Raw genomic sequence first — 16,913 nt, forward strand, 5'->3', positions numbered from 1 at the left:
GTACAAACCCCACAGCTTGGTGAGGGCATTGACACTGGGTTTTAAGATGCCCTTCCTTGATATCCCTAAAGTCCGTTCAATTCCCATCCAGTTCTGTTGGCTTAGGGATATCTCAGAAGTTGGAAGGGAGTTAAATAGTTGGGGTTTACAGTCCTACATATTCCCTAGGATTCTAGTTTGTAAATTAGACTCTTCAAGAGGATCCCTCTAAGGCTGAGCTTTGCCATTTCTGAGTGATCCCCAGAGCTTCTGGCCTGAATTGGAGTCTTCTCTGCTAAGAACTTACGAACCATGGGTTGGAGTTTACCTCAGCTAAAGCCAAGCTGAGCTCATGGGTACTGCTGACGTAGATCTATTGAACTGCCATTTAAATCAACTATCATGACAATTAAATTCTCCCTTCTGGGAGACAGAATATTATTTCACTTCTTGATTTTATCCCTAGGACATAGCTAAGAGCTGACACTGGTGCATGCATAACACCAAAAGGTTCATTCAAAATGACCAGGGGATAGAATTAAATTTTTAAGAAGAATATCACGCATTTAATTATTAAGCTCCTACTATGTACAAAGAACCACAGAAGATAGTGGGGATATAAACAAAATGAAAAAATACCTCCTGACCTCAAGAATGAATGGGTTATGAAGATGTTTCTATGAAATGTATCTGTTAAAAGTACAGTGGAAAGGTACATTTATGAAGAGAAAAATTTGATTCATTCTTAAAAAGGCAAAAAATGGTGTCTTTAACTCCAAGGTAGAAGGAAAATAACAACCAATACATATTTATTATGTTCCTATTGTGTGTAAAACTCTTTTATTTAAAGTACTCTCCTTTCAAATTCTAAAATCCTCAGTTTCCAATAGACCCAAAATGAAATGCAGTAGGTATTTTTAAAAAAAATCCACTATGAAAAATGCAATAAATCACTTACCCAGCATGTAAGCAAAGAAGACTATGTAGTTATCTAGCAAAAGCAGAGTGTAGCTATTTGACAGTTGATTTCTAGAATTTCAAGGAAGAAATTCACATGACACAAACCACAGCCTTCAACTATCTCCCAGTATATCTGTGCAAGAGGATGCATGCAGATAAATAAAGGAAATTTGAAGATAAAGGACTGGGGAAAGAAAATGTATATATTAAATAAAGACCCATTCCATGCATGGTTCCAACAACTAGGCATTGTTGTATTGGGAACATGGCCCCCGACAAGAGTGAAAAAGCACGTGGTATGCTGGACAAAGGAGTCAACTGAGGCTCAAATCATTTCCTGGCTAGTGTCAGTTCTGCTGTTTATTAGCTGTAACTTTGTACAGGAGGAAATGTGGTGCAGTGGGAAGATTTGAGAATTTGGAGTCAGAGGACCTGAGATTGAAATGCATCGCTATCACTTACAGCGTATGTGACCTTGGAAATGTTACTTGAACTCCATAAGCCTCGATTTCCTCATCTGTAAAATCAGTTGAACAACATAACCTTAGAGATCCATCCTGTTTCTAATCTACTACCCTAAGTTACTTATCTATGCTGTGACTTACTTTCTCCATCTGTGAAATGGGGTTAATAAAACCTGTTCATCTCACAGGATTGCCATGTTGTTCAAATGACATTTTGTATGTGACCACATTTTGTAAATTGTAAAACACTTTCCAGCTATAATCTTTGCAAGAGTGAGGAGAAAAGAAAGAGTAAGGAAAAAGAATAAAGAAAAAAGGAAGCAAAAACAAAAAAGATAATAGATGATATAGCCATCTAAGGGAACTTTTTAGAAAAATCACATCTTTAAGACGTTACCCTGTTGACCTCTAGCAGATGTTCATAAAACTGTAATTCAATAATGTTACCATCTCATCTGTATTTAGAAAGGTACATGTGAATTCTAAGTAGTTGTTTGAGAGTATCTTCAAAGGCTATCATCCCCTTCCCCCAAGGAATTTCAGGTTATGGTTGCAAGAGGCTTTGGGAGACTATAAATATGCTTGGGATGGCTTAACAGCTCCAGGGGAAGGATCTATGTTACTTCTTTATAACATAGGTGCCTGCCCCCCATTTAGGCTAAATTCATTGAAAGTAAGGATGGGCCGTATTTGACGATATACTAATCTTTTGTTTTTGTTTTTCTTTCCATCCCAGGAGGTGAATTAGTTATCCCTCTACTTGTAGAAGACCCTTTAAATCCCCCTCCTATTGCTACTCGTGCACCTTTCATTACACTCCCCCCTACCTTTCGCCCCCTCCTCACCATTATTGAGACCACCAAAGATTCCCTGTCCATGACCTCTGAGGCGGGGTTACCTTGCTTGTCGGACCAAGGCAGCGATGGTTGTGATGATGATGGCTTGGTGATATCTGGGTATGGCTCAGGGGAAACCTTTGACTCTAACCTGCCCCCTACTGATGATGAAGATTTTTACACCACCTTCTCCTTGGTAACAGATAAGAGTCTTTCCACTTCAGTCTTCGAAGGTGGCTACAAAGCACATGCGCCCAAGTGGGAATCCAAGAACTTTAGACCTAACAAAGTCTCCGAAACTGGTAGGACTACTACTACCACATCTTTGTCCCCTGAGCTGATCCGCTCCACAGCTTCCTCCTCGTCTGGGATGGTGCCCAAATTGCCAGCTGGCAAAATGAATAACCGTGAGCTCAAACCCCAGCCTGATATAGTGTTGCTTCCGTTGCCCACTGCCTATGAGCTAGACAGCACAAAGCTGAAGAGCCCACTAATTACTTCCCCCATGTTCCGTAATGTGCCCACAGCAAACCCCACAGAGCCAGGAATCAGACGGGTTCCGGGGGCCTCAGAGGTGATCCGGGAGTCGAGCAGTACAACAGGGATGGTCGTCGGCATTGTGGCTGCTGCCGCTCTCTGCATCTTGATCCTCCTGTATGCCATGTACAAGTACAGGAACAGGGACGAGGGGTCCTATCAGGTGGATGAGACGCGGAACTACATCAGCAACTCTGCCCAGAGCAACGGCATGCTGGTCAAGGAGAAGCAGCAGAGCTCAAAGAGTGGCCATAAGAAACAGAAAAACAAGGACAAAGAGTATTATGTGTAAAATTTAAAAAATAAAAATAAAAAAGAATTAAAAACAGAATTATTTATATATAAATACATAAATACTTTAAAAAAAAACAAGATTTAACAGCTATAAGAACTGTTATACCTATAATGAGATTGGGAGCTACAGTTGGTGGGAGAAAAAAAAACAACACACACAAAGATATATATGTGTATATATATATATATTTATTTTCAGACATGGCTGTTATGTATCAGTCATGACCTGGAGACAGAGAAGTCTGCCCTACTGTATCATAAAGCATACTTAGCGCTCTGGAGCAGACAGATAGCTCCACCACTTTAGCTGGACATTGAAGTTTCCATCTCTTTTGTGGACCTTTGGACAAAAGGTAGAAGACTTCATGGCTTACTTGTTTCATAACTCCAAGTGAGTCCCTAATGATGTTTGTGACCCTTGACTGTATCAATGATTTTTCAGTTTTATTATTTAAAAAAAAAGGAGAAAAAAAGATTTAAAAAAAACCTACATCCGCAAACTGACCTGGCCTCAGCCAGTATGTGTGTAACTTTTCGAGATCTGAGGGGAAAAAGTGGCTTTTGGGTTTTTGTTTATTTTTTTGAGACTAAGACTGGACATGAGTTGACAAGAAAAAATTCAGAAAAAAAAGTGAGAGACTATTACCATATATGAACTCAAAAACTATACATGGTGTTCACTCTACATATCAGCTTGTGGTGTGTCTAGAATCAATCAATTGTTTGTTTTCAGTAAGATGCTTTGCTGGAAATGCAGCAAATGCATGAGATGATGATGTGAGGTTTAAAGTAGGTACCCTAGGATCTGACTCCAGTATTTGCAGACCAAACTCTTTGAACCCATGGGTTTAGGTCTCGTTTCATCAGGGCTATTGGCTTTATTGACAATACCGTTCAAATGCATTAGCACAGTCAAATTGTGGTAAAGGGGAAAAAGGTCAGCTATTGGGAGCTGAAACAACCCACAAACTAAAATGAGCCTTTCCTGGGGAAGTGGGGGGGAGGGAGCCTGGTTCCATGAATGATTGCAATGCATGCAAAAATTAAAAGAAAAGAAAAAAAACTTTTAAAAAAACCAGTTAAATAATCAAAACAGACAATATGGGAGTTCAACTTGTGACAGAATAACAAAAGGTCACACAAGCCAAACACATCATGAAAGAGTACAAAATGCATAGTTTTTTTTTTTCCAACATAATGTTTTTCATATGTAATTTTAATTTTGTAGCTTGACACTTACGAACAACTCTGTCCTTCCATTTGCCCATTCCCTCCCACCCTCTCTTTTATAAAAAAAAATAAATGAATGAATAAAGCTGCTGTGACACACACAAAGGAATTTAATAGTATAATATATATAAATATATATACAGATATATTTATCATGGTATGTTTGATGGGACGACTGGAACGGAAAATCTGTTAAAAGTCTTGAAGTAGAATGAAAATGTTGTTTTAAAAAGAAAATAACAAAACAACAAAAGTAAACCTTAAAAATGTGAAGACAACATGAGTTTTAGTTTTGTCACAGTCACCTGTGTCAAAAGAAAAAAAAATCTCAGATTCTGTTTACATCTTTTGCTAATTTTTTTTGCTTGTGTAATTTCTTAGATAGCCACCTATGTACATACTGCTTTAAGGTTTAACTTTTCTTTTGGTTTCCATTTGTTTCTTTTTTTTAAATTTTAATTTTTTTTGTTTGTTTTTTGAAAGGGGGTAACTTAATGTATAGAAAAAAAAATTGGTTGTGTGGCCATGGCTATTGCATACAAAAAGCAAGAGAAAAAACACAAACATAACAACACACAATGACAAAAACAAAATGAAGACTCTGGAATATCAGAAATATACATTTTCTTTGTGTACAGATGAAAACCAATCAGCTGTTTAGATTTAGAAATCTATTCTTGCTGGTGTTTGTAAGTTGCATGAATATTTGACTTTGAAGAAATACCCAGGAACAAAAAAAAAAGCATTCTAAAATGAAGATAGCCTTCCCTGATGTGTATGGAAAGAGGCGTTCCTGGTTATCTGATCATTTCGATGTAAGTGTTTGGGGATTCTTTTGGATTTTTTTTTGTTTAAGATTTTTAAAGAAAGGTTAAAAATGTATGAAAGCACAGTTTTAAGCAACTTAAATGGCCCAACCTATATCAAATTGATTATATCTTGATGTCTGTAAAAGATTGCTGTTCTTGGAGTCTTGGAGTCTTGTGAAATGATTTTCCTGATTTCTTTTCCATTTGATTTTTTTTTCTTTTTGAGTAAACACAATCTTTGTTCTGTTCTTTTTTTGTGTAAGTTTCTATTTGTACAATTTTTTGGAAACATGTGCATCCTGTATGTGGGCTTCTACCATATCCCTGTTTTATGGACAGAACCTTAAGGAATTTCTTTTATGTTGTTGTGATGTTACTGCTTTTTTTTCTTCTTCCTTTTCCTCTTTTCTTTTTTTCATGTTTGCATTTTTGTTCAAGGATATGCTTAGCAATAAAATGTTCTTCCCAAAGCCCTGGAAGTGGTTGTATTTTTATTTCAAAAAATTTGATGGGGAAAGGGGAAGGACTTACAAATGGGAAAGGATGAAAACTGAATGAATGTTCAGAAAGCACCCGTGAACATGATGCCAGATAATCTAATCAGTCACTAGCTACTTACATAAACTTACTAAAAGCAGATTAATTATGGTGAAAAATAATAATTATCCATCAGTTGAAACATTACAGTCTAGACAGCTAGATGACAAAGTAGTAGCAAGAGGAGTGAGAGTTTCATTATAAATTCAGAAGGGAAAAGTTAAAATTCCAGAATAGCTTCTTGAGGAATATGAAAAAAGCATGAATGATTTTTAATCAAGAAAGAACATGCCCAGCTCATGTTAACCAACAAGAAAGCCTTTCTAGGTATGAGGTATGATAAACTATGTTATTGGGTAGCGGGGTTTTCTGGTAGATTCAGGGAACTGAAGTGATTAACACACCATGATTCTACATTATCCTAAGGAATCTTGGGAAATGATCATCCCTAAACTACACATGGATGAGAAAGGTTTAAAGAAGTACAATGCAGTGTTTCTAGAAAAAAGCATTTCATTTGAAGTTTTAGAACCTGAGTTCAAATCTAATCTCTAATCTCTGCCATTTGTCACCTGTGCTACTTTGGGTAAAGTCACTCATTTATCTGGGTCTCATTTTCCCCAACTAAAAAATGAAGAAGGTAGATTAAATGACCTCTAAATCTAGGATCCCATGAACTATATAATACTGATATCTCTTTATTCAAAGGGCATTTCAGAACACCAGAGGACCTTCACTGTGGACATCATCTAGTTCTGTCTGATAATCATAAAGAAATACTCTAGTTCTAGTTGACTAATGAATAAAACAAGTTTTGCTGTACCAAGTTTTTCTCTTTTTGTGGGCAACTACTTCACTTTCAGCAAGCATCCTAAAAGCCATATGAACTTTTTCATGGACTCTAAGTGCATCTTAGATATTGCCTATGTGAGGAAAGGGTCTGTGGCTATGCATACAAAGTAATTTGGACCCCAAACCAAAAGACATTGCATTTTGAACTTACTGAGTAGCCAGTAGTGCTGCCCCCTAGGCTGCTAAAATATTCCAGATGCCACCAATGAATTATATACTATGCACTGTTTCAAAAAGAGAGTAATGATGGTAATTGATGAAGCCAAATGATGTTCAGAGAAGTCTATCTTTGATCCTTCTTACATAGACATTGAACTAAATAGTATTTTGTTGTTGTCATTTATACCTTTTAAAATGCCAAAATAAGTCATTGTTGTCAAGGCGTAGCTCCTGGCACTAAACAAATAGATCAACACAAATAAATCTCCAGCCTACATTGGGATTACTAGGTATAATGGACTAAACTAGACCTCTTCTGATTAGAAGCCTCTAATGAAAGGGTTAGTGGAACTACTGAACATATTCTTTTTGCTGAAAGATGGTTGAATAATAAATTCTCTAAGATCTCTTCCATCTCTAACTTTCTATGATCCTCAAGTGGTATAAACACATCCATTTATAATCATATCAGTTCTAGGTTTGGTGAGTAGATGATCTTTCAAACAAAAAGTTTGCCCTAGTCTACACAACATCTTGAACCTTCAAAATATGTCTCTTTTCTTCAGAGTGAAATGTATCAACTGAAAGGTATTTGCTGAGTTCCTGCTAGACTCTGTGGGGAAAGGTGAGAAGTTGAAGATGTAATCCCTGCCTTCAAAGATTCTACAACCTCATTGGAGAAGTATAATATAATTAGAGAGCAACCCACAGCAATATAGTATCAAGAAATAAGCTGATATAGTACAAATATCAAGAAGAATTAAGAGAGGAGAAATGGTTTCAGGGAGAACACAAGACTCAATCTACCCCTGTAGCCTTCCTTAGTGATTGAATTGTGTCCTCCTTCCTCTCTCTCTATCCACATAGGATATCATACCCTTATCTGCAGGTGCTCTGCCCAAAGGAATGTAAATTTTGATCATGGAAACTTCAAAAGATATCTTGGGGTTTACAATCTAGCTTTCTTTTTAAGGACCACACCTTAACCCCAATTCACTCTTGGTTCTCATTGTTTCACCAACAATAGGTCCCAGGACAAGCCCCACTTGGTCATTGTTTTGGGCCTGATTGGCTCAGAGTGAATATAAATAGCAAATGTTTCTGTTTCAGCAAAAAATCCTGAGATGCTTCCCCTGCCAGATTTTTTTTTGTTTAGGTAAAAGAGGCCATTCTTTGCCTCATTTGTTACCTAACCTTAATCACTGAATGGGTGTTGCCTCAGTCAAATTGAGGACTATTAAAGACCTTGCCTTAAAAAGGCCAAGGTCTCCCTCTGCATTCAGGACCATCTCTGGTAATTCTGATTTATATTTTGCCACTGGACCCAGATGGCTCTGGAGGGGAAAATGAGGCTGGTGATTTTGCACAACCTTCCCTCCCCTAAATCCAATTCACTTTCCAGTCACTATATCACCTTCCTGAAGCCATGGTCCTCTTCAAGAACAAAGGATAAGAACAACAAGCTAGAGTATGGATCATTTTGTGCTAAAGGGAGCAACATAAATCCAAGAACCAGGATTGGTATGGAATATTTTGGGGAACAGCAAATTATCCAGCCTAGTTAGATCAGAAGATTCGGGGGACCAGTAGAAGTATAATATTTAGGGTAGGATCTAATTATGGAAGGTCTTAAAAGCAAGGAAGATACCCTAAAACTTTCTGTGCTAGGAAATAGGGAGCTATTATCAGTTCAAAACTAATAATAATAGTTATCATTGCACAGCATTTTTTAAGGTTTGCAAAGTTCTTTACATATTATAGCAATTGATTCTCACAATAACTCTGTGAAGTATATGGTATTATTAGAGGTCGCCAGGTGGCACAGTGGAGGGCCCCCATCAGGAAGGCCTGAGGTCATAATCCTTCCTCTGAGTTAGTTCCCAGGCTGTAGGACTCTGTACAAGTTACTTAGCCCTTTTCTGCCTCAGCTACTTCTTTTGTAAAATAGCTATAGTAAAAGCAGCTATTTCCCAGTTTAGTTGGGAGTTTAAAATGAGCTATTCATAAACTACTTTTCAGACCTTAAAGTACTATATAAATGCTAGTGATCACTGAAAAGTGATTTGCCCAAGATCAAGCCCTTAGTAAATGTCTAAGACAGCATTTGACATCAATCTTCACTCCAATACCAGTACTCAATACACTATGGCACCTAACATGATCAAAAATTATTATTTTGCGTTGGTTCAGGGAAGACAATGGTATATCAACCATTTGAGTCCTTAACTCTGTTGATGATTTCCAAGCCAAATTGTTTTGGTTTATTTTCTATTAAAGATCTAAAGCCATTAGTTTCCAATTTATCACCTTTTTAAAAAAAGCGTACAAGGTGCCCCTAAAGTATTTCCTAGCTGGGTTTTAAGCTTCAATAACTTAAAACTTCACTGACACTTTTGGACCATAAGTCAATGTAGTTTTTAGTTATAAAAGCTTTAAAATTCACTACAACTTTAGGGATACCCTGCATATTCTTGACTGAAGAAAGTAAAGTAAAAATCAGTAAAACTGACAAATGATAATGAATGATCTTGGACCTATAAAACTCATGATGAACTTCTTCTTCCAAGAAGTTTAAAGGTAGCCTGAAGGGAACAGGGTCAAAAGGAGTCCACTTAGGATGGGGAAAGATAAGCCTGTTTTTAGGTTGAGGTGAGAAGCCATTAGAAAGAGAAAGCTTGGGGATGAAAAATAGACCGGGAATAAATGACAGAGGAGGAGCTGGGAGCAAAATTACAAAATTACAAATTAGCCTTGGAAAGGAGGAGGCCCATCACTTCCTCTGAGTTAGAGGGTTATATCATGAAGGGTCTAAAAGGTCCCCTAGCCTAATGAGAAAGATAGGAGTTATAGGTATGCAATTAGGCATATACTGTGGGATGTGACCATGATAGTTGACATTGCTTAAATGTGTTTCCTCATTACAAGTAAGAGTTCAGAAAAGGGGAGGGGTTATCTTTAAGGGGAAATGATTATGATGTAAAGACAAAAGACAACAATAAAATAATATTTATATACATTTCCAAAACCTGCTTTTTAAGCACTAATCATCTATTTTCATAGCCCTTATCACTATCTTCTGTCTCTCGCAGAATAATAGAGTTCCAGAAGTGCAAAAGATGTTGCCTAAGAGATTGTCTAAGGATCATGAAGATTCACCTTCATTTTATATGTAAAGAAATGAGGCCCTGAGCAGTTTAGTGACTTACTATAGTCATAGAGCTAGTAAGTTGAAGGATCCAAGGATAGCTGTTGTTGTAGTATAAACTTCAATTTGGTGCTCTTTCCATTAAGGCTACACTGCCTCCAATGCTTTACTTTTAAAAATGCAGACAAATTTCAACCTCTCACTCTCAAAGTGATCAGCCCACTTTGTGTAGAGTAGGAAGACAGACCACAAAACAAAAACTCCTACTGTTCTTTTCATCACCAAACTTCTCTTTTTCTTGAACTAGTACTACAAAGTATTCATTGCCTTCTTGTGATCCATTAGGCTCTTTTGTGTCCTTCTCCCCATTTGCACAGATTATCATTTATTTCTTATGCTTTCATTACTGTTTGCTTCCCCTTTGTAACCATCCTACCCAGCTATTATTGCTGTTGAACCTCATTTTCTACATCTAACTTGAGTGGAGTTATGTGGGTATGTGACTTTGGGGAAGCTTTGAACTCAACATTTGTTAGCCTAATGATCCAAGCTCTGTTTTACACAACTAGCCAATTGAGTTTCCCTCCCAACCATGAAACATAAGACAAAAAAGGCTCTCATGGCTATTAATGGAGGATACCTTGAAACACTGAATGGTAGACCATTTTCTGGGGACCAGAAGGACATATTTTGAACCAATAAAGGAAAGTCGATTCTCAGTTTCCTTTTTTAAAAATTATTTCAGTACCATTTTCTCAAGATTATTCATTGTTCCTTTCCTTTTGATTTTTTTTCTTTATAAGAACCTGGATAACTTCTACATACCCCTCATAAGTCAAGAGAAACAAGACTACCCTTTATTCCATGATTACAGTATTAGTGAGGCTCATTTTCACTCCAAATGTCTTACCCTGCTATTAAACACATATTCATATCAGGTTTTCTGGACTTTAAAACTTTCAGTGATACAATTAACATGTGCCCCTGTTTCTGCTTTGATACTTCCTTTTCCAATACAGATGACAACCATTCAAATATGTCTTATTAGATGGTCTTGTGGCAGCTAGGTGGTGTAGTGAATGGCGTGCCAGAAATGAAGTCAGAAAGATTCATCTTTCTGAGTTCAAATCTGGCCCAGACACTTACCAGCTGTGTGATCCTGGAAAAGCCACTTAACTTTCTTTGCTTCTGTTTCCTCATCTATAAAATGAGCTGGAGAAGGGGAATGGCAAACCACTCCAGTCTCTTTGCCAAGAAAACTCCAAATGGGGTCACAAAGAGTCAGACATGACTGAAAAAAACTCAACAACAGCAACATCAAACACAACAGATGGCCTTTGTGAATCATTGCAGCCAAAAAATTCAGCACCTTTATCTAATGAACCTCTCTCTGTCTTAGCTACTGCGATCATCATGGCATGCAGTCTATCCCTGAAACCTTTCTGGCTTGGTAACGACTGCCAGAATTGGGGGAGGTTTAGAATGCAAGGTTGTCTCCACATCAAACTGAGCATCTGAGGACGTTAGTGCTACTGGGACTTTCGAGTAAAACATTTAGCTATTTAAACTTTAGAGAAGGAAGAAGCCAAAATTTTGTAAATTGACATAGAATCTTAAGCACTTTTTAATGGAGATTCTTGGATTGAGAGGCAACGTGTATAGTAGAAAACGTATGTGATCTGAGTCAAAAAACTTGGTTTTACATCCTGCTTCTAACTCTGTGACCTTAAGCAAGTCACTTAATCTCTCTCTCTGGAACTTAGTTTCCCTCATCTCTAAAATGACAGTGCTGGACTAGATGGCCTCCAAATTACTTTCCAATACAAAATCTGTGATCCTATGATCCCACTTCTCATGAAATAAAAAGAAATAGAGCTATGATGGAAAAGATTCAAAGAGTAGTTATTGTCAAGTGAACAAACATATATTGTTTTGAGTTTCTAAATACATAGTTTCTTTTCTAGGGGTTTTATGGGCACTAAACTATCAAACTATCAAACTCTTGATCTCTGAAGGGCCTTTAGTAACATGATTTCAGTACTTCTCCAAATAACTGCATAATGAAGTGCTTGCCCAGGCCATCACCTCATATAAGTTATTTGATTGTCCCAAGATCAAAAGGATTTTAAACTGTGTCTTTGAACCAATGCAACTGCATCTTGCCAATATTATAAATAAAGCAAAAGCAGGATATAACACTTTTGTAACAGCTTAATGTTCTGAAAGAGCATTGGAGATATTTCCTCCATAGAAAGGAGAGGAAATATGAGGGGAAGGGAGAGAAGGAAAGGAAAGAAGAGAGAGGAAAGGGAGAAGAGGAGATGGGAATAGGGGAGGGGAAGGGAGAGGAAAAGAGAGAAAAAAAGGGGAGATGAAGGAGTGTTTCAACAATCCGGCTAGCAGCTGTTGTGGGGGTGAAAGACCAACACAAGCCCAACAACAAGAATGCTACCAGCATACTTCAAAAGCACAGGTTCTTTTGATCTGCTTTAGTAAGGAAAGCAACATTAAGGGGTTGACAAGCTTAACTTTAATCCAGCATACAAATATCATTCACTTAGTTCAGGGGAAAAAAACCAGCACCTTGAACTTCAGAGCAAAATACAAAGAAAGTACAAACATCTACAGACAGACCTTGTCTGATTCAAATCCCAGTACATAGTTACCCAGAGTTTAACAAAGTCTTAGTATCCAGGTTACAAGCTGGAGGGCTCTTAGCTACAGCTGCCCAGGAGTCTCCACATGCCACCAAGAGCAAGAGCCCTGCGCAAATGGCTTTGTCTTCTCTTCTTAAAGCATTTCAGATGTCATCAAATGTCACCTGAATGACCAGAACTTGGGCTCCTATGACTGGCTCTGGAATTAGCACCTTCCCTTAGTTAGCCCCACCTTGGGCCCCACCTTAGTTACCAATCCACACCCACATAGGTTTTACACTTAATAGGGGTTTGGGCCTGGGGCTTAGCACCTAGTAAGACTCAATGAAATGCACTGAATTACTCAAAGGAAACAAAAGCCAAACTGTTCAAGGGCACTTGGTCGAACTGAGTGTTAAGAGCACATTTTGCTTACCAACACAAGGAGAGGAGAAGAGAAGGGAGGGCAGGGAAGGAGGGGAGGGGAGGAGAGAGGAAAGGAGAGGAGGAAGAGATAGGAGGAAGGGGAAAAGAGGGCAGTGGAGGAAGGGAAAAGAAAGGAAGAGAAGGAGAAGAGAGGAGAAGGGAAGGGAATAGGAAAGGGGAAAGGAGAAAGGAAGAAGGAGAAAGGAAAGGGAAGAGAAAGGAAAGGAAGGCAAGGGAAGGTAAGGTTAAGCAAAGCAAGGAAAAAGTTGTAAGAGTTAACAATCTACTCCCTTTTTTCTCTAGATATATAATCATAAATCTACTAGGATCTTTCCCAAGGGCCATATTCCTAGATTTGCAATATTAAAATGGTACTGTTTGCATGTGTCTATTTTAGGCAAATTTGCATGTTGTACTTTTATTATTGTCATTCTGTCTGTTGAACAATTTGTGGTTTTCTTTTTTCTTTAGTTCCATCTACCTACTGTATTTGACCTAGAATTTCTACATCAAAAATATGCATGGAGAAGGGAGGCAATATGGGATAACTACAAATATACCAGACTGATAGAAGTCTTGGGATCTAGTCTAGTTTAGTCTAGTTTCCATAGAGAGTTGTGTTTCCATTGGTAGGTCATTTCAGCTCTCTGGGCCTCAGCTTATTCATCTTTCAAAAAAGGAGATTGATCTATGTGATTCAGAAGGTCCTTCCAGATTGGTGGATCTAAAGCAGTAAAGAAAGACTTACAGGCTGAGTACCTGGGTTCAAATTTTGACTATACCACTTCCTTTCTTTATGACCTTGGGCAAAACACAATCTCTAGGAGTCTCTGGAAAATGAGAGAGAAGTCCCAGTAAGATAGAATTGTGAAAATTCCTAGAAGAGCCCAAATTTTCCACAAATACGACAACAAAGTTCTAAACATGTCCCAGAAGGAAGAATGATTAAGAATACCAAAGACAAAAAGCAATAGGATCTTCCATGGAGTCTAGATTTGCAAAAGAAGAGTGCCAGAAGCCTGGAGCATTTTGAACAGAGATCAAGTAGAGAGCAAGAAATGCAGAGCCTAGATCTGAAGCATTAAGGAAATAGGATCTCAGTTCTGGCTTGTTGGAGTAGCAGGAGGTAACTATCTCCCACAGTTCACTGAACATGAAGACAGGGCTAGGCAATATGGAGCCTGAATAGAGTGCTTGGAGATGCAGTGTACAGCTTGGGCAACTAGGAATAGAGGATCCCACAAGATAGCTGAACCCAAAACTCTGTAGGGATGGCACAGCAAATAGGAGATCACAGAATTGGGAGCTTTGCAAGAGGCCTGCAATGAGCAAAACCTAATATTTCAAATTTCTGAGCCATGAGAGAGAAGTCCATGGGAGTATAGCCTAGTGAGAAATAAAAAGAAATCATAATTGAGCCCTATTAATTTAATAAAGATGACAGTGATACCTAAATTATTTTAAAAATTTTAATAGAATATCAATCAAGCTACCAAAAACATTATTCTGTAGAACTAGACCAAATTATAATAGAATTCATCTGGAAGTACAAAAGGTCAAGAATCTCAAGCTGAACAATGAAAACAAATGGGAAAGAATTGGGCCTAATTGTAGTGGATCTCAAACTGTACTAAAAAGCAATAATTGTCCAAATAATTTGCTACTCATTAAAGAATAGAAAAGTCAATCAATGTAATTGACTAGTGAGGATCATTGTTAAAAAAAAAAAAGAACCTAGAAGGAATGGTATAACCTTTTACTGTAAGCCCCTCCCTTAGAGTTGAGAAAACTGAGGTTCAGAGATCTTAAGTAACTTACTTAAGATTAATCAGATGGTAATCATTGCAGGTAGAATTTGATCACAACTGCTCTGACACCAAGGCCAAGGCTCTTTCAGTTGAATAAATGAATACAATAGCAAAATAGTTGATAAATTTTAGTATAGCAACTAATCAGATAAGAACTTAATATTCAATAAAAACTCCTGAGAAAATTGAAAATCAGGACAGGTAGAATTGGGTTTAGATGAGCATCTCATTGTAGACAGCACAATAAGCTACATATTAATATATAAGCTAGATCATAGCATAAAGAAACTAGAGGAGAGTTGAAGGAAATACTTTTCATAACTAAGGATAAGAGAAGAGTTATTGACAAAGAAAGAGATAAAGGATTACACATGATAAAATGCACAACCTTGGTTGTGTAAAATTGCGAGTTTTTGCACAAACAAAACCAATGCAATTAGAATTAGAAAGAAAACCATTTCGGGGGGGGCAGGGGAGATGGAACTTTGCAGCAGCATTCTGTGATACAAGACTGATTTCCAGGATATCTTGATATTTGATAAATGTACATAAGAACAAGAGACATTCTCCAATATACAAATGGTTAAAGAAAATGAAAAGCAATTCTCAAATGAAGAAATTGAAACTACTAACAAACATGTGGGAAAAATATTCCAAAATACTTATAATAAGAGAAAAGCAAATCAAAACCGTTCTGAAGCTTTACCTCACAATAGCAGATTAGAAATGATAACAGAGAAAATAAGGATAAAAAGGATGGAAATACACATTTATTAATCTTTTATTATATGCCAGCATTGAAGATACCAATGCAGGCAAAAAGAAAGATTATCCTTGTCTTCCAGGAGCTTATATTCTAATGAGGAAGGACACATAAGGACCTGAAAAGTGGAGGAGGAGGGGAATGAAGATACCTGGTGTGGGGTCATGATTTTGAAGTTCAGAAAGTAAGGAGCAGGGCTGGGAAGGGAATGAAGGCAGGCTGGCCTAGGCCTCTTCACAAAATGGATGTTTGCTTTCCATGAAGAATTCATCAATGCAAGAAGAGAGGCATATTCCATTATGAAAAGGTTACAGGTGTGGTAGGATGGTCCAGGCACTGAGTAAAGTTCCAGGATGAGATAGCAATAGAGGCATGATTTTGAAGTCTGGAAGGTCAGGAACAGGTCTGGGAAAGGAATGAAGCCAGCCTTTCGTTACAATGGTTGGAACTACTGGCAGTATATCTACACTATGTAGTATACTATGTGGTACACATAGTATTGTTAATGAGTTTGCAAAATGGTAAAACCATTCTGGATAGTAATTTATGGGGGAAGCACTATTGACTGCTGGGAAAATCTGACAACAATCTGGCAGAATTAAAGTGTAGTCCAATACCTCACACCATACACCAAGATAAGCTCCAAATGGAAGTGGTATATTCAGAATAGGTCCAGAGCAGGCAAAAGTGGAGTTTCTGCTCTACATGAATCTGTGGCGAACATTGATACTGAGAGGAATGAAAAACCCCTTGAATCTAAGCAACAGATGGTACCATCCTTAGTGAAATGGAATAATGGATATGATGGACTAAATGAAGAACAGAAGAAACATGCTTGGTTTACTGACGGGACAGCAAAATATTTAGGACAAAAGAGACACTGGAAAGCAGTAGCCTATAGCCCCTGTACTAGGCGAACTCTGGAAAGTTCTGGGATAGGTGGAAGTAGCCAATATGCTGAACTGATGGCAGTGCATCAGGCCATCAGAGCGGAGAAAGGAGGACAGTGTCATATATTTACTGACTCGTGGACGGTAGCTAATGGATTAGCTACGTGGATGCCTATATGGAGGAATCAGAATTGGGAGATTCATGGCAAAGAAGTTTGGGGTAAAGAGTTATGGGGAAATATATGGGACATGTCTTTGGTTACGGATTTGTCAGTTTTTCATGTTGATGCTCACATGACCCTGACCACACCAGAACATGAGTAAAATGCACACGCGGATCGACTAGCAAAGATTGCTACTGAATGTATTGTCCCTACTCAGACTCCAACTGATGACTCAGCTTTAGCAAGATGGGTCCACCAGACCACCGGCCATTTAGGGGTCCAGGCCACCCATCGATGGGCGCAGGATCGAGGTATCAGTATCTCTCATGCGTTGTTAAAACAAACAACAGAGGAGTGTTGTATATGCCAATTAGAAAAAGAACGAACTCTTCCTAGGATAGTAACTGGAGAAATAGTGAGGGGA

General features: G+C 37.9%; 1 protein-coding gene across 1 annotated transcript; it reads left to right on the forward strand.

Moving 5' to 3' along the window:
- Positions 1-1,204: 1,204 nt before the first annotated feature.
- Positions 1,205-3,068, forward strand: LOC118829887 (neurexin-3-beta). Its single transcript, XM_036736725.1, has 2 exons — positions 1,205-1,235; positions 2,140-3,068. The coding sequence occupies exons 1-2, from the start codon at positions 1,205-1,207 to the stop codon at positions 3,066-3,068; spliced, it is 960 nt and encodes a 319-aa protein (XP_036592620.1).
- Positions 3,069-16,913: the final 13,845 nt, after the last annotated feature.

Source organism: Trichosurus vulpecula, chromosome 8 (assembly GCF_011100635.1).
Source record: "Trichosurus vulpecula isolate mTriVul1 chromosome 8, mTriVul1.pri, whole genome shotgun sequence".
Taxonomy (NCBI): Eukaryota; Metazoa; Chordata; class Mammalia; order Diprotodontia; family Phalangeridae; genus Trichosurus; species Trichosurus vulpecula.